Source organism: Amblyraja radiata, chromosome 26 (assembly GCF_010909765.2).
Source record: "Amblyraja radiata isolate CabotCenter1 chromosome 26, sAmbRad1.1.pri, whole genome shotgun sequence".
Taxonomy (NCBI): Eukaryota; Metazoa; Chordata; class Chondrichthyes; order Rajiformes; family Rajidae; genus Amblyraja; species Amblyraja radiata.
Genome location: NC_045981.1, coordinates 19,620,342 through 19,641,355, shown reverse-complemented (window position 1 = coordinate 19,641,355; position 21,014 = coordinate 19,620,342). Strand labels below are relative to the sequence as shown.

Below are 21,014 nucleotides of genomic sequence, written 5' to 3'. Positions count from 1 at the left end.
AAAGGTGGTTGTGGAGGAGTAGGGTGAGTAAGGTAGTGGATGTGAAGGTAGAATGCATGGTAGGCGTGGGTGAATTGGGTGAGGACCCATGGGGTGGTGTGAGGAAGAGAATGTGGGGGTGATGTGTGGGGGAGGAGATTTGTAGGTGAGGGGATGTGGGGGACAATGGTGTTCTGGGGGTGGTGTGGTTGAGGGCTGTGGGGTCGGGTGGATGTGGGTGAGGTGTTGTGAGTGAGGACAAGCAGTAGGCGAGCGATGGGGAAATGTTAGCGAGGTGATGATAAGGGTGAAAGTATTGGGGCTGGCATGGGTGACGGGACGGGACCGTTTAAGTTTGTGTGAGCTTCATATCTGGGACGTGCTTGTGTGACTGCGGGCCCAGGTTTGCTGTCGGAGGAACTGGCCGGACAGACGGGGCGTAGACGGGACGTGGGTGGGACGGGCCAGGCTGAGGAAGGGAGGGCGGCTCTGGGCCGGCCCGAGGAAACCCTGGCGAGTTTCACGTGTAAGGAAATGACGAGGAGGAAGCGCTGGCGTTGGGCCGGGCGCTGCAAGGACTCGCGGTTCCCCAGCGCCCAGCGCTGCCCCGGACCCCAGTCCCAGCGCCCAAGAGTTGCTGGTGTACACCGGCTCCCAGCGCCCAGGGAGGTGTGCCCGCCACCCGGCCCCCTCGCCCGGCTGCTACCTACCCGCTAGCGATGCCCATCCCACACCTACACTCCATGCTGGAGTTCGTCCCGTTCCTGCTGATCCTGGTCTTCATCTACACGCAGCAGCCCGACCCCGACTACAAGAGCGTCTGAGCCGTCTCCCGGGCCCGGGGCGCCCGGCGCCGCCGACAGGTAAGAGGCGACTACAGGCGCTGCGGCAGCCCGATCCCTTCCACCCGCAACACGGCCTGAAACATCAACACACCCCCTCACCCCAAACACACTCTCACTCCACACATCCCACACAGACATTCACTCCGCACCCCATTAAACGCTCACCGCATCTCCCCCCCCTCCTCATTCACACACAACCCCTCTTTCACCCACACCCATCCCAAACCCCCTTCTTCCCAAACCCCATCACTCACCTCACCCCCAAAACCCCTCACTCTCCCCATATCCCTGCACACCCCTCTCTCTCTCACCCCTCCCCATACCAACCCCTCACTAACACCAATCCACTACACCCTCTCACCTACAGTACCCCCGCCTCACACTGCCCCATCCCCTCACCCACACATTCATAGAAACATAGGAAATAGGTGCAGGAGTAGGCCATTCGGCCCTTCGAGCCTGCACCGCCATTCGATATGATCATGGCTGATCATCCAACTCAGTATCCTGTACCTGCCTTCTCTCCATACCCCCTGATACCTTTAGCCACAAGGGCCACATCTAACTCCCTCTTAAATATAGCCAATGAACTGGCCTCAACTACCTTCTGTGGCAGAGAATTCCACAGATTCACCACTCTCTGTGTAAAAAATGATTTTCTCATCTCGGTCCTAAAAGACTTCCCTCTTATCCTTAAACTGTGACCACTAGTTCTGGACTTCCCCAACATCGGGAATAATCTTCCTGCATCTAGCCTGACCAACCCCTTAAGAATTTTGTAAGTTTCTATAAGATCCCCCTCAATCTTCTAAATTCTAGCGTGTACAAGCCAAGTCTATTTAGTCTTTCTTCATATGAAAGTCCTGCCATCCCAGGAATCAGTCTGGTGAACCTTCTCTGTACTCCCTCTATGGCAAGAATGTCTTTCCTCAGATTAGCAGACCAAAACTGTACGCAATACTCCAGGTGTGGTCTCACCAAGGCCCTGTACAACTGCAGTAGAACCTCCCTGCTCTTATACTCAAATCCTTTTGCTATGAATTCCACATTCCACCCCCTGCCCACCCTACCCACTCGCCCCTACATCACTTCACCCACACCATCCGTCCCCATCCATGCACCCCACCTACCCCCCTCACTTACTGCCCCATTCACCTCACTGAGTCTCTTGCCCAGAGTAGGCGAATCGAGGACCATAGGTTTAAGGTGAAGGGGAAAATATTTAATAGGAATCTGAGTGGTAGCTTTTTCACACAAAGGGAGGTGGATGTATGGAACAAGCTGCCAGAGGAGGTCGTTGAGGTGGAGACTATCCCAACTTTTTACAAACAGTTAGGCAGGTACATGGATGGATGGGACAGGTTTGGAGGGATATGGACAAAACGCAGGCAGGTGGGACCAGTGTAGATGGGATATGTTGGCCGGTGTGGGTGTTGGGCCGAATGGCCTGTTTCCACGCTTTATGGCTCTGTGACTCTACTATGATCGAAAACGACGTGAGTAAAATAGGTAGAGCAAAGAGAAGAGATATTTACGGAATATTATGTTACACCTACAGAGAAAGTGCAGATTTTTAAAAGTGCAAGGTCAGCAAAGAGGTAGATTGGTGGGGGGGGGGGGGGGGGGAATGTCAGGAGCGTATCCCTTAGCTAAAAAGAGTGATAACTATGACCCCACTGCACCATTACCTTTCTACCACTCCAGTCTGTAGAGAGAACAGAACCTTCCTGGTCTGCGGGACGTTCCCAAGGTGCCTCCCTGACAATGTGAAGTGTGTAAGTGTTGCCACTGTTGCAGTGCGCAGCAAACTGTACACACAGACTACACAAAATTGATGGGATAATGTTATTTGGCCGGGATTTCAGGGAGAGCCCCCCTGTAGATCCTTGGAATGGTGCACCAAGAGACAAGGCAGGGCCTTAGTTTTAACATTTCTTACAGTTTAGCTTATTGTCACATGTACCGAGGTACAGTGAAGGCTTTTGTTGTGTGCTAACCAGTCCACGGAAAGACAATACACGATTACAATCGAGCCATTTACAGCGTGCTGATAGATACATGATAGGGGAATAACATTTGGTGCAAGGTAAAGCCAACACGGTCCGATCAAGGGTAGTCCTTGGATCACCAACGAGGTGGATAGGAATTCACTTGAGAGACAGTGCAGCAATTCTGGGAACAGGAGGGGGGAAAAGGGGAGGGGGAGAAGAAGAAGACATGTCACAGATGCTGTAATCTCGACAACGGACAACCTGCTGGATGAACTCAGTGGGTCGAGCAGCATCTTTGGGAGGAGGGGAATGCGTTGTTTTGTCAGGATCATTAACTAGCCCACGGATGCACAGTGTATGAGGCATGGGGCCACGGGCAGAAGGGGTTGCTCCCCGCTGTGGTTCCGCGTCGCCGGGACAGCTGTCCCACCTCTACTACATTGTGCCCTGTCACATGGCCGCCTGACCTTTTGTCCAGCTGCACTGAACAGGAACGGATGAGTTAATCCCCTGGCCTCCAACTGACAAAGGCAGCGTGGGACTCTCCACCCCCTCCCCGTGGCCAGCCGGGTGCTGACGGAGCAGCTGGATGGGGGCTGGGGCTGGGACTGGGGCTGAGTCCACAGCTCCCGCCGGCTTCGAAGGGCAGCCGGGAGGTTGGAGAGATCGAGGCTTTCCACCGCTGCTGGGTGCAGGGAACTGTGGGCGGCAAGTGCAGAGGGGCCAGGGTAGGGGGAGGGGGCAGAACAGATGTGGGAAGGGATGGGACAGATGTGGGGGAGGGGGGTGAATTTGTGGCTGGGACAGATGTGGGGAAGACTAGGGCAGATGTGGGAGAGGGCTGGGACAGATGTGGGAGGGGGCAGGACAGCTATGTGATGTGGGGGAGTTGGTAGATGTGGGAGAGGGCTGGGACAGATGGATGATGTGTGGGAGAGGCTCGGACTGCTGTCCATGTCAAATGTCCACGAGACAGTCAGTTTGTTACAATAGCCCAGCTGGTGAACTAATGTCCTTTTGGCAGAATTTCAACCCTGTGCCAAATGCTGTCTCACACGGTAATGGCCAGGAAATCGCTGCCACCTTAAAACTGCCGCGCCAGCACCAATGTGAGCCGCTGCCCCTTCCACGGACTTGAGGGGTAGCTGAGCCCAGTCCTGGGGGTGGGTCTAGGGAGGTGAGCATGCCAGATGGTCTGGACAGTGCGGAGAGGGCTCCAGTTCACAGCCACCCCCGCCCCTTCCTCCTCTGAGGCCGCTCATTGGTGTGCAGAGGCATAGTTCGGGACTTGGTCTGTACTGGATAGCACCCTCCCCCCACCCCTCCCCCCGACAGAATCTCTTCATCAGAAGATGACTTATATTCTCCCCTCTATCCGGGCTTTCCTCCCAGCGACATGAGGGACAGAGTTATAGGCAGAGATTGGACAGGCTTGGAGTCTATTGCTTGGAGCAAAGGGGGTGACAGTACAGAGGTGTATAAAACCATGAGTGAGTGGATAGGATGAATGCGCACAGTCTTTATCCCAGCGTAGGGGAATCAAGGGACAACATTTTCACAAACAAGGTGGTGGTATATAGAATGAGCTGCCAGAGGAAATAGTTGAACCAGATACAATAACAAATAGTTATTAATACTAATTGTCATTGTGTAATATTACGACAATAATTATTAATAAGAATTTGATTAGTAAGGGTGTCAGGGGTTATGGGGCGAAAGCAGGAGAATGGGGTTGAAAGATAGTTCAGCTATGATTGAATGGCAGAGTAGACTTGATGGGCTGAATGGCCTTATTCTGCTCCGAAGACCTATGAGCTTACACTACATAATAGACGGTACACAAAAATGCTGAAGAAACTCAGCGGGTGCAGCAGCATCTATGGAACGAAGGAGATAGGCTTTTCCAGCATCTGCAGTTCCTTCTTAAACACTACATAATAGACATTTGGAGAGGAAGGGTATGGAGGGATATGGATCAAATGCGGGCAAAAGGGATTTGGAGAGAGGGGCATCCTTGTTAGTATGGATAAGTTGGGCTGAATGGCCTGTTTCCATGCTGCAGGACTGACTCTATGAAGGGATGTGGGGATCGGTGCCAATCTTGCTTGTTGCAGAGCATGTGGCTTCTCCTGCGCTGTTCCTCTGTGCCCTTGCTGAGGAATGCTGCCATCAGGGTGTGTGCTCTCTCTCTCCACAGACCCCTTCTGTCTCATGACCCCAAGCCCACAACCATGGAAAACTCATCCGCCGAGGATTACAAGATCCAGTCATTCGATGCTGACACACAGTGGCTGTTGAAGATGGCACTGAAAGGTGAGTGGGTGGGTGGGTGGGTGAGGCAGGGTGGGTGAGGCAGGGTGGGTGGGGAAGGGGGGTGGTGGCAAGTCTGGAAGGTGCTGGGTTCAGCTTTTCCCCTCGTCTCTCCCCAAAACACATCCCCTGGCGGTAGGACCCGAATCACAGCAGAACTGAGTTAAGAAGGATGAGGGGAGATCTCATTGTGACCGACCAGATAATGCAAGGCCAAGACAGAGTGAACATGGAAAGGATGGTTCCAGTAATGGGAGAGTCTAGAACCAGAGGGCACAGCCTCAGAATAAAAGGACGGACCATTGGAGAATGGAAGGTGTCCTTGAGACTCTTGAAAGGCGCCCATAAATAAAATTTATTATTATTATTATTATTGGAGTGGAGATAAGGAGGGATTTCTTTCGCCAGAGGGTGGTGAATCTGTGGAATTTCTTGCCACAAATGGCTGTGAACAAAGATCATAGAGCGGAGCTCCACTGTATGATCTTTGGCTGTGAAGGCCGTCATTGGGAATTTTTAAGGCTGAGATTGATAGGTTCTTGGTTAGGAAGGGTGTCAAAGATTACAGGGAGAAGGCAGGAGAATGGGGTTGAGAGGGAAAAATAGGTCAGCCATGATTGAATGGTGGAGCTGACTCGATGGGCCGAATGGCCTAATTCTGCTCCTATATCTTATGGTCTTGCAGAACTGCTTGTGTGCGTCTCCCTGTGCCAGGGTTAGTGTTTGCAGGAGGGAGGAGCGGGATGGGAGTGACCGAGGGGAAAGTCAGCGGTGAAAAGCGACACCAGGTAATAGCTGCTGCGATTGTTTCACAGAACCGGCTTCAGTAGACTTGGAGAAAGTGGCCTCTGTGATCGTCGAGCAGTCCATGAAGGACCTGGTGTTCAGCAAGGAAGCCGGACGCATCTGCTACACCATTGTCCAGGTACGGCGTGTGTCCCCAGGGCCCTGCTTTTCCGTTAAGACAGTGGAGAGTCTGGTGCCCCTCGGGGAGAATCCACTCCCGATGCTGTGGACGAGTAAGCTGTGCTGGGACTACTGTCCACACATGTTATCCTGTTCTCAGTGATATCCCACACCCCCTTGTCCCCTGGGTCGGCTGCTGCTCTGAAGACGCATCTGCCCTCCCAGTTTTTGTTGTTTTTGAAGCAATGTGGAGGAGTTTCCTCTACAGTACAACATAGAACAGTACGGCACAGAAACAGACCCTTCAGTGTACAATGTCTGGGCCGATGCTGTATTCCATCTGCCACTTTGCCCACTCTCCCAACCTGTCCAAGTCCTTCTGCAGATTCACTGCTTCCTCTACACTGCCTACCCCTCCACCTATCTCCGTATTATCTGCAAACTTGGCAGCAAAAGCCTTCGATTCCCTCGTTCAAATCATTGATATACAACGTGAAGAGTAGCAACCCCAGCACTGACCCCTGTGGAACAGCACTAGCCAACCAGAAAAAGCCCCCTTTATTCCCATTCTTTTATTCTGCCATTCAGTTTAACCAGCCATCCATGCTAGTATCTTCCCTCTAATACTAGTTCAGTGTCGGTCACCCCTTAGAGGCCTGAATCGTGGGGATAAGCCCCCGAACCTGGACCCAGCATCAACTCCTTAATCTGACCCAGCATCATGCTCCCTGCTCGCCCCAAGGACCTTGTTTTGATTCGGAGTGTTTTGTTGGAACAGAAGGGACTGCAGTTGTTAGTTTTCTAAAGGGGGCATAGAGTGCTGGATTCAATCAATCAATCAATCAATCAATCAAGCAATCAATCAATCAATCAATCAATCAATCAATCAATCAATCAATCAATCAATCAACCAATCAATCAACCAATCAATCAATCAATCAACCTTTATTGTCATCTTGCAAAGCAACAGTTGTACAGTGCAAAATGAGAAGGCGTTTCCCAGGGAATACCGGAGAATCGCACATAAATCTTAAACATTTCACACATAATAAAACAATAAAAACAATCCAGTCCCTGATGAAACAGTACAAATAGTTAAAAAGCAGGTAAAACAGCAACATTAAAATACAGTAAAAACAGTCATTAAAATGTCCAGGGCAGCTGATTTGAGTGGCCAGTGCCAGAGTTATTAAATTGTCAGTGGGTCAGGCAGCATCTCTGGGGAACATGGATAGGCGACGCTTCGGGTCGGGACATTTCTTCAGACCCTTCGCCTCCCGAATGTTTTGTTCCTGGTTCCAGGCTGAGAGCAAGCATGGCGGAAACAGTAACTTCCGCCGGTACATCCTGAATCGGCTGCAGCAGGAGTTCCTGGCCAAGGAGCAGGTGCGGGATCGCTCGGTCAATGCCTGGGTCTGCCTGGTCACCTTCATCTGCAACGTGTTTGATTACCTGAAGGTGAGTGTCCTCTAGCTCTGGGCCATGGTCAAGGCTGATGGGGCAGTTGGTGCAGCAGCTCGGAGCTGACAACATATCTCTCTCCACAACTCTGGCGCTCGGGTTCCCAGTTACACTCCTGCAGCAGTGCATCTCTCTCCTTCCCTGTGGCGCTCTGGAATGGTTCATCCCTCGGATGTTCCCACACTAACAATTGCATTCTCCGCAGTGACTGATGTTATCGACCGTTGGTGTCCTTCATCCACTGGAATGCTGCCATTACTCAGCCTGACAGGGTCAGTCGCAGCAAGAATGGTGCATCCCCATTCATCTCTACTCAACCCTACCCTCCATTTCCCCCTCGTTGGGCCCCATGTTGAACACCAAGCCTGTCGGCCGCCCTGCCTTTCACCAGTTCTCTTGGTTTGCCTTGAACCCCTCCCTCCTCTTCCAGTGGTGTAAAACTAATCCAGGCTCACAGAGCATCACAACTCTGGCCTCTTCTCAACATTTCTCACAACAAAGTAAGCATCCAGCTAACACCAAAAAGCAGAAGTGTAAAGCGCCTGTCCCACTTAGGCGACTTTATTTGCAAGTTCAGGAGACTCTGCGCTCGCCACATGGTCGCCATATGTTCGTTGGCGGTCTCTGGTGAGTCTCCTTCATGGTCAAGAGGAGTTCCCGCATGGTGGTAACTATTCGCGGCCTCAGCATGGTCACGCAAAATTTTTCAACATGTTGAACATTTTTCCGCTACCAAAAATTGGTCGCCCTGGAGAAAATCGATACTTTTGTAGTCATAGGTGCAGTGGTAGTGGGGTCGCCATGTCGTTGTAGGTAGTCGAGGTAGCCGTAGTTTTAGTTAATCTCCTTTGTTGACCGGACATTTTAATTGGCTCATTGGGGGAAAAAACGTAAGCACGAGTTTTCAGAACCAAGGAAAACCGACCGGTAATGTAAATGCCCGTCAAACTTCACAGCTGTGTATCTCTGGCTTACTAAAAGTTGTCTGGATTCTAAAAGTGTCTTCACCCCTTCTCCCTTCTCCCCCCCCCCCCCCCCCCCCCCGCTCTTTTAAAGGACTTACTGTACACTGTGCTAGCCGTCTTTAACCTTCCTGTTCATCGCGGGTTTCACCTTGGCTTTGCACCGTGTGAATTTCAGACAGCGCTCCCCCGCTTTCCCTGGCCCCCGCCTTTGCGATGTGTGTTTCAGGCGAGTGCCCCCGAGCTTGAAGGTCGCAGACAGTTTGCTGCAAAGTCGCGTAAGTGGGACAGGCCCTTAAAGTGCTGATAATAGGCCAGTGTCTGGAGAGAGAGTTAGTGTTTAATTCACATATATACCAACAACAGAACAATGAAATTCTTATAAAGAAAAGGCACAGAGTGCTGGAGTAACTCAGCCAGTCAGGCAGCATCTCTGGAGAACATGGATCGGTGATATTTCAGGTCGGGACCCATATTCTTATGTGTTGCACCTTAACAGGCCCATCAACACAATAACACACAGATAATATATAATAAACAAAAATGTAATAAATTAATTAGCATAATACTAGGGAACCATAGTGCATAAACACAAGTGTGGGTGGCACTGCGGTAGAGTTGTTGCATTACAGCGCCAGAGACCAAGATTCGATCCTGGTGCTGCATGTACGGAGTTTGTACGTTCTCTCCGTGACCGCGTGGGTTTTCCCCGGGCGCTCCGGTTTCCTCCCACATTCCAAAGACGTACAGGTTTGTAGGTTAATTGGCTTTGATAAAGATTGTAAATTGTCCCTGGTGTGTAGGGTAGTGCTCGTGTGCGGGAATCGCTAGTCGACGCGGACTCAGTGGGCTGAAGGGCCTGTTTCTGTGCTGTATCTCTAAACTAAGCTAAACTATAACAGAAATACAAAAGAACCTCCAAAAGAATAATGTGATTTAAAATACTGGAAGATACAGAATTTGGACTTCAATGAACAAGCACAGCTTTTGACTGTGACTTCAGCTCGTGTTTAATTCCTCCTAAACTCTACTGCATCCAACTCGCCCTCTGATCACTCAGAGGAGCTCGTTAAGGACGATCGATAATCTACTGTTCGCCGCTTGTTGCTCCCATTACAGGAACACCCACAGGGCAACTGATTGGTGCAAACTCCCCCTTATGACAGGGCTATCTGTGTCTCGTCTCTTCTTTTTTAAGTCAATTTAATTAGTTCCTGTCATCGCTTTTCACAGAAACATAGAAACATGGAAGGGTTGTATAATGAGGAGCAACTTTGATCTGATCAGCAGTAGGAGCTCCTGCAATCTGTTTCAAGTCAAGTGGAGTTTATTGTCATGTGCACAAGTACTATGAGAGTTGCAGGCACACTCTTGTAGCAGTATCACAGGGATATAGACTCGGACAACACACAAAAACATTACGTATTGATAAGGAACTGCAGATGCTGTTTTATGCCAAAGATAGACACAAAATGCTGGAGTAAGTTGTACATAAACTCTACAGGACAGTGAAAAGGAAGACTGCAAAAAAGACCCCAAGACATTATTGCAAAACATAATCAGAAAACAGTGGTGCAAGAGAATGTTTTGTTACTGAGGTGTGATTAGGGTTGTGCAGGTCAGTTCAAGAATCGGATGGTTGTAGGAAAGTAAATGTTCCTGAACCTGGTGGTGTGGGACTTCAGCTTCTGTACCTTCTGCCCGATGGTGGTAGTGGTCCTAGTAACGTGGCAGTGATGGATGGTGCCTTCTTTTGGTAGCGCATCATGTCGATGTTTTGATGGTGGGTAAGTAACGTGCCGGTGATGGATCGGGTGTTGAGTACTCCAGGGATGGATTGCTGCAGGGATGCTTTGGAGGAAATAAATAAGGAACGTGTCGAAAGGGTTCATGCTGTTTGTGTGTGAACTCCACCCACAGGTTCTTTGGGCTGCAGCCAGTTTTTAAAGTTTATTTTGAAAGTTTGATGAACTCTCAGTCAATGGCGGCTTCACGTTGGGTCACGCCGGGTAAAATGTAGTTTAACTAATGCAAGTTTAACTATTCAGTCGTGCCCCTCGAGTTTCGAGCTGTGACACTCGGGGTGGGGTGGGGGGGGGGGGGGGGGGGTGAGGCCGGCACAGTCGCGCAGCTGATAGTGCTGCTGCCTCCTGGCTCCCGCGAAGCAGGTTCAGTCCACACCCCCGGTGCTGTCTGTGTGGAGTTTGACCAATATCCTCGCACATTCCACTAATGTATGTGTTGGGTTAATTAGCCACTAAATAGTCCCAATTGTAGGGGAGTGGTAGATTGGTGATATTTATACGTGAATAAAATGAGATTAGTGTAGGATTGTGCCAAATGGGTGGCTGATGGCTAGTCTGGCCATTGGTCCGAAGGGCCTGTTTCCATATTGTACCTCTCCATGAATCCCCATAGAGTCATTGATGAGTGTGAATACTCATCAATGTATGTGGGTGTCACAGTGGCGCAGCAGTAGAGTTGCTGCCTCACAGCGCCAGAGATCCAGGTTTGATCCCAACCAGGGATGCTGTCGTTGCGGAGTTTGTACATTCTCCCTGTGACCAGGTGTGTCATCACCGGCCGGGTGCTCCGGTTTCCTCCCACACTCCAAAGAAGTACAGGTTTATAGGTAATTAACATCGGTAAAATTGTAAATTGTCCCTAGTGTGTAGGATAGTTCAAGTGTACGGGGGTCTCTGGTTGGTGTGGACTCGGTGGGCCGAAGATCTCTAAAGGGTAAAGTGTGGGTATTCCAAGCAGGTTGCTTCCACTGCCTGTCTCCTGGAGCTTGATGGAGGGGTGGGGGGTGTCCACATCATGAACTGTTGCTGTCTGTTTGGAGAAGGTCTATTGGTCAGGTCTTTGAGGGGTGAATGTCAGAATATTGCAGAGAAGCCCTTGGAGGTGTTATGCCTGCTGCCACTCTCCTTTGTAGTGCCCTTGAGGTTGAGCTTGGTGGCTTGGTGCAGTGAATCTTGTAAACGACACACACACTGCACCCATTGTGTGTGAAGGGGGGGGGGGGGGTACGTTTTCTAAGGCAGAGAATAGAGTGTCAATGAAGCAGGAAGCTTCCTCCTGGAGTCCCACAGGAACTTCACATTTCCGGGGAAACACAGCGTGCACCATCGGGCTCCTAGCTCTTTGCGGTAAGGTCGGGAAGAGTTCTGGAGCAAGTGGCGCTGGTGGGAATCAAAGTGAGCGTTGGTGTGTTGAGCAGCTCACTAAGTGCCACTTGGAAGCACCGTTGACAACACCAGCCGTCGTTCCGCTGGGGACTGAGAACTGTCCAAGGTAACAGTAATTGCCCAGCTTGGATTTGTCCACCTGTGCTGGATAGCCCCTCTCTTGGCACTCCTCCCCTCTGTTGGGTGGTGGCAGTGCAGGACTGGACCAGTTGGACCAAAGGGCGGCTACTTCTAGGTTGTGGATCAGACCCGTCCGTCCCACCGGTGTCAACGCAGGTACACTGTCGGGGGGGGGGGGGGGGTCCCTGAGCTTCAGTATCTTGAGTGTACTCTGCTGTTTATTGACAGTGGCAGCAAAGCTACTTGGCAGAGCACAGGCTCCTTACTTTAGAGTTTAGTTTAGAGATACAACATGGAAACAAGCACTTCGGCCCACTGAGTCTGCACCGACCAACCATCGTCGTACACTAGCACTTTATGTCCTACACACAAGGGACAATTTTACCAAAGCCAATTAACCTACAAATCTGTACGTCTTTGGAGTGTGGGCGGAAACCTGTGTACCCGGAGGAAGCCCACGCGGGTCACGGGGAGAACGCAGACAGCACCCGTAGTCAGGATTGAACCCGGGTCTCTGGCGCTGTAAGGCAGCAACTCTACCTCTGCGCCACCGTGCCATTCCTGTCATGATCTTGCTTCTAACATCTTTTGGTTCCCAGTACCCTGATCCCCATTCAGTTTACACCCGGTCACCGTCTAACTTCATCATTTAATGATAATCTCCTTGACACATAAACAGTGGATCGAGCTTCCACTAAGAATAGCAAACCCAGTCTTCAATATCAGGATGCTAGCAATGGCGTTTTCTAACCTGCCCAAGCCTGGGCATCAATCACGCTCTCCTCATTATGGCCAGTTTTATCTCCCACATTCCCCTCTCTCAGTCTCACACCCACAGTTACCACGCTGGCTCAGTCAGTTTACAGTTTTTAGAGTTTGAAGATGCAGGGTGGAAACAGGCCCTTTATCACACTAAGTCCGTGCCGACTAGCAAATCCCATTCACTGGCACTATCCCTACACACTAGGAACAATTCACCATTTTTATCGAAGCCAAATTAAACGACAAACCTGTACTTTTTTTTAATGTAGAAGAAAACCGGAGCACCCGGGAAATCCCAGGCTGTCACGGGGAGAACGTACAAACTCCGTACAGATGGCACACACAAAGTCAGTATCGAACTCGTGTCTCTGGCGCTGTAAGGCAGCAACTCCATCACTGTGCCACCCCAAAACACAAAAAAACTGTTAAAGATCCTCAGTGATGATGCATTTCCCCCCCCCTCTCCCCTCTCCTCGTGTTCACACTGGGACCATAGCTGTGTCATTGTCTCTGTTATTCCCCACTCTGCAGATGTCAATGTGTCTGGTGCTGCCTGTTTGTCTCTGTGATGCCCCCCCCCCCCCCCCTGTCAGCACAGTGTTTCCCACCAGCACAGTGTTTCAGGTGTCAAGGAGATTATGTTTCAGGTGAATAACCTGACGGTGTGCAGTTTATTATTGCCACGTGTACCGAGATACAGTGATAAGCTGTTGCGTGCTATTCACTCAATGAAAATACAATCAAGCCGTCAACAGTGCAGAGATAAAGGGTACAGCGTTTAGTGCCAGGTATAACATTGAATTTATGTTGTGTTAATTTAAGGAATGCACATCAATAGACACAGTCATTGTGATTAGACGCCGGTTTCTTTTATGAAGCCCATGGCCTTGCTGTATCTGCTGGTCATCAGCAGCGGGGGAGGAGGGGGTCAGTCAGCCCGTCATCTCCCCGATCCACGTTACACTCCTGGTGGCATCGGATGTCCCTGGAGGTGGGCACTGGTTGGAACCCACCTCCCCCGGCCATTGCCCTCCCCCCTGGCCAATGCCCCCCCGTGTCGGAGGCCGGAGTCTCGGAGGTCTCACTCCTGCTTTATGTTTCAGGTGAATAACATGCCCATGATGGCGCTGGTTAATCCCGTGTTTGACTGCCTGGTGCGCCTTGCCCAACCCGACGCTCTGCAGAATGAAGAGGAGGTGAGGAAGGGGACTGCTTCCCATCCACTGCATTCCCCGAGCCCATTCCCTCTCCCACCTCCCCTTCTCTCACCCTCTCTCTGCAGGCATGCTGACTGTTCTGCCCAGGCTTTTCCCTCCCATAGAACTGCAGGACGGTTTCATTTGGCCCATCGAGTCTACACTGTTTTCTATGTCAGAGGCCCCTTGCTCTGTCCTCTCCCCTTAACCTTGTGCATTCCTTCTTCCCAGCTGATTATCCATCCATCTTATGAACACGACATTGAATCTACCTCGACTATTTCCCTGGCCATGTATTCCACTTCCCAAACCCTACGCTGCGTTAAAAAATTGTCCCCGTGCCATTTGTTTTGTTTGCTGTTAACCATCTTCATTCTATGTTCCTGCGTTGCGCCCTCTGGTTTACATTGCCTCCACTTATTCTTCCACCAAAATGTAGCACCTCACAATCTCAGACTTAAATTTCATTTACCACCTTTCCACCCACTATCTTCTAGGTCTATCACTGGCCTCCACGATGCCTCCAGAATCTGTCTCATTGCCGATTTAGACACCGTGTCCTCTATCCGCATTGCTAATATTCATTCAGCCAAGCAGACCCTGAGCAACCCCAGCGTACACATCCCTCCAGTCTAAAGAGATCAACCCCCGCATCTTTGCTCAGCCATTTGTAATGCAGGCCCTTACAGCGGCCGTTAACCACGGCCTCTACACTTATGTTATTGCCCCTCCCCTCTGTGATCGAGCAGCACACAGCCCAGGGAATGCCACTGTCTACAGTCAGAGTGAAGTAGGCTTCAGGAGGTCCCACCAACCACCAGGGGTGGACAGACCCAGTAACAGGACACTGTAACACACACAATAATCTGACTGCCTGTGGTAGAGGGGAGGGCAGGACCGTCTGTAGACAGAGAGGGGAGGGTCATGGTTCAGGTAATAAAACTGTCTGCAGGCAGTAAAGGTCTGATTGCCTGCATCTGCTGCTCTCTGACTGGAGACAGAGCCTTGTGTTTCCCTTCTGTTCCTCTCAGTAGATGAATGGTTAGCTGAGTCCTGTTGCTTTCTCTGTTTCAGTCAGTGATGGACTTCCATTATCCAGTTTCTACTGTGTGGCTGCAGACTGTCTCATAGCCTGAGCCCTGGACCTCTTCTTCCCTCTCCCCTCCCTCCCTCCCCTACCATCCTTACCTTCCACCTCCCTCTCCCCTTTCTCACTCCCTCCTTCCCCAACTCCCCCTCCCCAATTCCCACCCTCCCTCCCGCTCCCACTACCCCCCTCCCACCCACATCTACTCCCTCCCACTCCCCTCTCCTCCCACTATCTCCTTCCCCCACCCCCTCCTCTATATCTCCCACTACCCCAGCTACTTATCCCTCCCGCTTCTATGTTCCTCTATACCCTCTACCCTTACTCTCTGCCTTGCTCTCTCTTCCTCTCTGAAGAGAATGATTACTCGGATCTTGCGTCTCTCTGACAAACCTCTGAGCCCTGTTTCTCTTTCTGAATGCATGGGGTTGGATCACTGGAGCCCTATGACTCTCCCTCTCTCTCTCTTCCTTTCTCTGCCTGTGGACTGTCAGATGACACTGAAACCCCATTCAGCACTGCCCAGAGATCTCTGGCTTGTTGCATTGTCTTCATTTCCCCCCATCTTGGACACCTATTCCACGCCTGCTTCTGCCATGCCACTGGTCCTTGCCTTCCACTCTCATCCCTTCCTGCCCTGCTGTGGAGAGGCAGGGGTTGTCATTGGGTGGGCAAGAGTAGGGGATGAGGCTCCCCAGAGCCATGATATCATGTTAGATTAGTACAGGTATCAGAGGTTATGGGGAGATGGCAGGAGAATGAGGTTAGGAGGGAGAGATAGATCAGCCATGATTGCATGGCAGAGTAGACTTGATGGGCCGAATGGCCTAATTCTACTCCTAATGACCTTATGATGCGTGACTCAGGGCTGCTCTCTGGCAACAGGGAGAATACAATGGTGGTTGGGAACTGGGAGCAACAGCTTCATGTGTGGACAGGGTGCCCACATCTCTCACCTGTACAACGTGGACAAAGTTGCTCTCTCCACCTCTGTGTGTTGAGAACAACTCCCTCCTGCCCAGAGATGTGTTGGAAGCCCAGTGACCAACATTGAGTGTGGGGACAGCCGTGCAGCCAAACAGGTAAAGGTGGAGGCAGCAGCTTCCACCACACCCAGTAGATAACACTCATAGATTCACACGGCCCAACTCGTTCATGCCAGCCAAGATTCCCCAACTAAGTAAGTCTCATTTGCCTGTATTTTGCCCATATCCCTCTAAATCCATGTACCTGCCCAAATGTATTTTAAATGCTGTAATTGTACCTGCCTCAACTCTCAACTCTCGCAGCATGTTCCACATACCCACCACCCTTTGTTCAAAATGTTGCCCCAATGGTTCCTATTAAATCTTTCCCCTCTCTCCTTAAACCTATGCCCTCGAGTTCTTGATTTCACTACCCTGGGAAAAAGACTGTGCTCATCATCCTATCCCACCCCACCCACACTCATGAGTTTAGACACCTTTATAAGATGGTCCCTCAGTTCCCTCATTCCAAGGAATAAAGTCCTAGCCTGCCCAACCTCTCCCTCAGCCTTCTATTCCTGGTAAAATCCTTGCAAATCTTCTCTCTACTCGTTCTAACTTAAAAACATTTGGATATGTACATGGATAAGGATAGGAGAGGTTTAGAGGAGGATACGTCAAACGTGGCCAAATGTGGGACTGGGTAAGATGGGCACCTTGTTTGGTAAAAGGGCCAGTTTACGTGCTATATACAGTGGCTTGCAAAAGTATTCATACCCCTTGAACTTTTCCACATTTTGTCACGTTACAACCACAAACGTAAATGTATTTTATTGGGATTTTATGTGATAGACCAACACAAAGTGGTGCATAATTGTGAAGTGGAAGGAAAATGATACATGGTTTTCAAATTTTTTTTCAAATAAAAAACTGAAAAGTGTGGCGTGCAAAAGTATTCAGCCCCCCTGAGTCAATACTTTGTAGAACCACCTTTCGCTGCGATTACAGCTGCAAGTCTTTTGGGGTATGTCTCTACCAGCTTTGCACATCTAGAGACTGAAATGTTTGCCCATTCTTCTTTGCAAAATAGCTCAAGCTCAGTCAGATTGGATGGAGAGCGTCTGTGAACAGCAATTTTCAAGTCTTGCCAGAGATTCTCAATTGGATTTAGGTCTGGACTTTGACTGGGCCATTCTAACACATGAATACGCCTTGATCTAAACCATTCCATTGTAGCTCTGGCTGTATGTTTAGGGTCGTTTTCCTGCTGGAAGGTGAACCTCTGCCCCAGTCTCAAGTCTTTTGCAGACTCTAACAGGTTTTCTTCCAAGATTGCCCTGTATTTGGCTCCATCCATCTTGCCATCAACTCTGACCAGCTTCCCTGTCCCTGCTGAAGAAAAGCATCCCCACAGCATGATGCTGCCACCACCATGTTTCACAGTGGGGATGGTGTGTTCAGGGTGATGTGCAGTGTTAGTTTTCCGCCACACATAGCGTTTTGCATTTAGGCCAAAAACTTCAATTTTGGTCTCATCTGACCAGAGCACCTTCTTCCACATGTTTGCTGTGTCCCCCACATGGCTTGTGGCAAACTGCAAACGGGACTTCTTATGGCTTTTTTTCAACAATGGCTTTTTTCTTGCCACTCTTCCATAAAGGCCCGATTTGTGGAGTGCACGACTAATAGTTGTCCTGTGGACAGATTCTCCCACCTGAGCTGTGGATCTCTGCAGCTCCTCCAGAGTTACCATGGGCCTCTTGGCTGCTTCTCTGATCAATGCTCTCCTTGCCCGGCCTGTCAGTTTAGGTGGACGGCCATGTCTTGGTAGGTTTGCAGTTGTGCCATACTATTTCCATTTTCGGATGATGGATTGAACAGTGCTCCGTGAGATGTTCAAAGCTTGGGATATTTTTTTATAACCTAACCCTGCTTTAAACTTCTCCACAACTTTATCCCTGACCTGTCTGGTGTGTTCCTTGGGCTTCATGATGCTGTTTGTTCACTAATGTTCTCTAACAAACCTCTGAGGCCTTCACAGAACAGCTGTATTTATACTGAGATTAGATTACACACAAGTGGACTCTATTTACTAATTAGGTGACTTCTGAAGGCAATTGGTTGCACTGGATTTTATTTAGGGGTATCAGAGTAAAGGGGGCTGAATACTTTTGCACGCCACACTTCATTTTTTTATTTGTAAAAATATGTGAAAACCATGTATCATTTTCCTTCCACTTCACAATTATGCGCCACTTTGTGTTGGTCTACCACATAAAATCCCAATAAAATACATTTACGTTTGTGGTTGTAACGTGACAAAATGTGGAAAAGTTCAAGGGGTATGAATACTTTTGCAAGCCACTGTAAGTCTGAGTGTAGACGGTAATGAAAGAGGCCGTAGGATCTGGGGATGTGTGCACACCATCAGGTGCTGTGTGTCTGTACTGCAACCCCTTGCCCAGCCAACACCAGGCTCCCCACACTGACCGCGGGCATCCATCACTGGCATCCATCACGGTAGCAAAGGCTCACACTAGACCCCTGCCAGAAATCCATCTCCCCTGATATAACGCTACATATAACTGATACACTCAGTAATGTCCAGTACAGCAGAGCCCTGTTTCCCTCTCTGCCGACTTGTAGCCTGTCATCACTAGAGCTTTGTCTCTGACTCCAGATAATCTAATTACCCCAACTTGTTACTTTCTCCACCCTCTCTCGCCTGTCAGTATCTCGGTCCTGAATGAAGACAGAGACGTTGATTATTTGTTTTGAACAAGGCTCCAGTAACCAGCTTTGTCTCCTGATTAATGGACCTCATTTTCTCTTTGAAGATAGACATAAAATGCTTGAGAAACTCAGCGGGTCAGGCAGCATCTCTGGAGAAAAGTAATAGGCGATTAGGCAAAGTCTCCTATTGTCTCTTGAGATGCTGCCCGACCTACTGAGTTACACTCTCTCTCTTTCTCTCTCTCTCTCTCTCTCTCTCTGTCTCTGTCTCTCTTTCTCTGTCTCCCTCTCTCTGTCTCCCTCTCTCTGTCTCTCTTTCTCTCTCTATCTCTCTCTCTGACTGTGCCTGTCTGCCTCTCTCTCTCTGTCTCTCTCTCTCTCTGTGTCTCTCTCTCGCTGTCTCTCTCTCTCTCTCTCTCTGTCTCTCTCTGTCTCTCTCTCGCTCTCTCTCTCTCTCGCTCTCTCTGTCTCTGTCTCTGTCTCTCTCTGACTGTGCCTGTCTCAGTCTCTCTCTCGCTCTGTCTCTGTCTCTCTCTCTCTCTCTCTCTCTCTCTCTCTGTCTCTCTCTCTCTCTCTCTCTCTCTCTCTCTCTCTCTCTCTCTCTCTCTCTCTCTCTGTCTCTCTCTCTGTGTCTGATATCCCGTGGCTTTGTTTGCCTCAGGCCTTATAGACTAAAGTTGAGAGTCCTTTCCACGCCTCACAAACAACATTTAAAAGGCATTTGGACAGATACATGGACAGGCAAAGGCCAGGAGGGACATGGGGGCAGGTGGGACGTGTAGATCATAAGTGATAGGAGCAGAATTAGGCCATTCAGCACATCGAGTCTACTCCGCCATTCAATCATGGCTGATCTATCTCTCCCTCCTAACCTCATTCTCCTGCCTTCCCCCCCATAACCTCTGACACCCATACTAATCAAGAATCTATCTATCTCTGCCTTTAATATATCCACTGACTTGAGCTCAGCCTTCTGTGCCAAAGAATTCCCCAGGTTCACCACCGTGGGGTGGAGCATCTTGGACAGCATGGGTAATTTGGGCCGAAGGGGCCGTTTTCGTGCCGTATTACTCTGACCTGCTCCACCTTCCTTGTAAGACGTTGGCTCTCTGTCTGCGACTGCTTTGCGGTTGCCCCCGAAGCTCTCTCTCTGTTCACGGCCCCCCCCACCACCCCACCTGAGGCCTGTTTTTCCCTCTGCAGGTCGACTGCCTGGTGATACAGTTACATCGCATCGGGGAGCAGCTGCAGCGGGCCAGCACCCAGCGCATGGACCAGCTCTTCTGCCTTCTGCGAGACGGCTTCCTGCTCCAGGACCGGCCCTCCTCACTGTCGCGGCTCCTGCTGCTGGAGATCATCGAGTTCCGGGCAGGAAACTGGAAGATGTCGGACAGTGCCCAGAAGTATTACTACAGCGAGGTGGCGGACTGACAGCCACCAGGGGCTGATCGAAGCCTGGACTCCAGGCAGACTTTCAGCAGCAAGAGATGCTGAGCTTGCGGTGATTCACCAGGCGAGGGAGCTGTTGATCCAAATTCCCACGCGAGCATTTAACTCTTTTTGATAACACATTTTAACACTTAACTGAACATTGAGTGGTCGTGGATGTAGGCTACGTTTTGCTCAGCTGCTGATAGTCAAGCTTCTCCCTGTTTCTGCCCACTGCTTGTGGCGGTCTGATGCATTGCTGCTACTCACCCGTGCAGGGTGCATTGCATCTGCCCAGTCCTATTGCATTGCATTACATCCTGGTGCATTGCATCTACCCAGTCCCGTTGCAAGCGGTGTCGATCTGAACCTGATTGTTGGGTTTAGAGTCATGTATTAAAGGGACCTGTCCCACTTAGGAGACCTAAACAGCAACCTCTGGTGACCTTGCCCGCCACCCAAAAAAAATCAAGGTCGAGGTGACCTGCAACCTCCTACCACCTCCCACGCATGTGTTGAAAACCTTCCTTCGACCATGAAGAAAACCTCCTTCAACCTACAGCGACCTCCTTCGACAATGTTGAAAACTGGCTTCGACCTTGCACGTTTTACTCGAGGATGGTCTCTGTTAAATTGGTCCGCGATTGAACAGCGCCCCCTTCGACCTCAAACAACCAAACTGAAAACCAACAATGACCAGCGTCGACTGGTTACAGCTCAGATGTCATGAATGCACGGGCTATATCTGTGGTGCAGGAGGCAATGATAAAATGATGTCATGAATGCATTTTTTTTCTTACAATAAAAGCCTCCCAGATTTAAAAAAAAAATCATTCTGAACCATGCGAGCAGTGAAGGAACTAGTTGGGTGGATGTTACAAAAAGTACATCTACTGCTGTCAGCAGCCCTTTTGCTTCATCAGCCTTTCAAGAAAGGCAGAAGGGAAAGCACAAGAAGAGGTGTCAGTGGGTGAAGCAGAGAAGATTGGACAGTAATGATAACCTGATGAATGTGCTGCAAGAGGATTTAAAAACTTTATACGAATCCCCCCTGAACTGTGATTGAGAACGGCCAGGA

At 50.1% G+C, this 21,014-nt stretch overlaps 1 protein-coding gene across 3 annotated transcripts; it reads left to right on the top strand.

Annotated features, from left to right (window-relative positions):
* The first annotated feature begins 364 nt into the window (after positions 1-364).
* mif4gd (MIF4G domain containing) lies at positions 365-20,755 on the top strand. 3 transcript variants are annotated; one of them, XM_033044392.1, is made up of 6 exons: positions 370-825; positions 5,009-5,128; positions 5,941-6,050; positions 7,334-7,489; positions 13,631-13,723; positions 19,712-19,939. In XM_033044392.1, the coding sequence occupies exons 2-6, from the start codon at positions 5,047-5,049 to the stop codon at positions 19,937-19,939; spliced, it is 669 nt and encodes a 222-aa protein (XP_032900283.1). In that variant the 5' UTR covers positions 370-825; positions 5,009-5,046. The 3 variants fall into 3 exon arrangements, with proteins under 3 accessions (XP_032900285.1, XP_032900283.1, XP_032900284.1); XM_033044393.1 differs by having other exon boundaries at positions 373-842; positions 5,013-5,128; positions 19,712-20,755; XM_033044394.1 differs by lacking the exon at positions 13,631-13,723 and having other exon boundaries at positions 365-842; positions 5,013-5,128; positions 19,712-20,755.
* Positions 20,756-21,014: the final 259 nt, after the last annotated feature.

Coding starts and splice junctions, on each gene's coding strand:
- mif4gd (XM_033044393.1), top strand. CDS start 5,047: ATGGAAAACTCATCCGCCGAGGATTACAAGATCCAGTCATTCGATGCT. Junction 6,051..7,333: donor TCTGCTACACCATTGTCCAG/GTACGGCGTGTG, acceptor TCCTGGTTCCAG/GCTGAGAGCAAGCATGGCGG. Junction 13,724..19,711: donor CTCTGCAGAATGAAGAGGAG/GTGAGGAAGGGG, acceptor TTCCCTCTGCAG/GTCGACTGCCTGGTGATACA.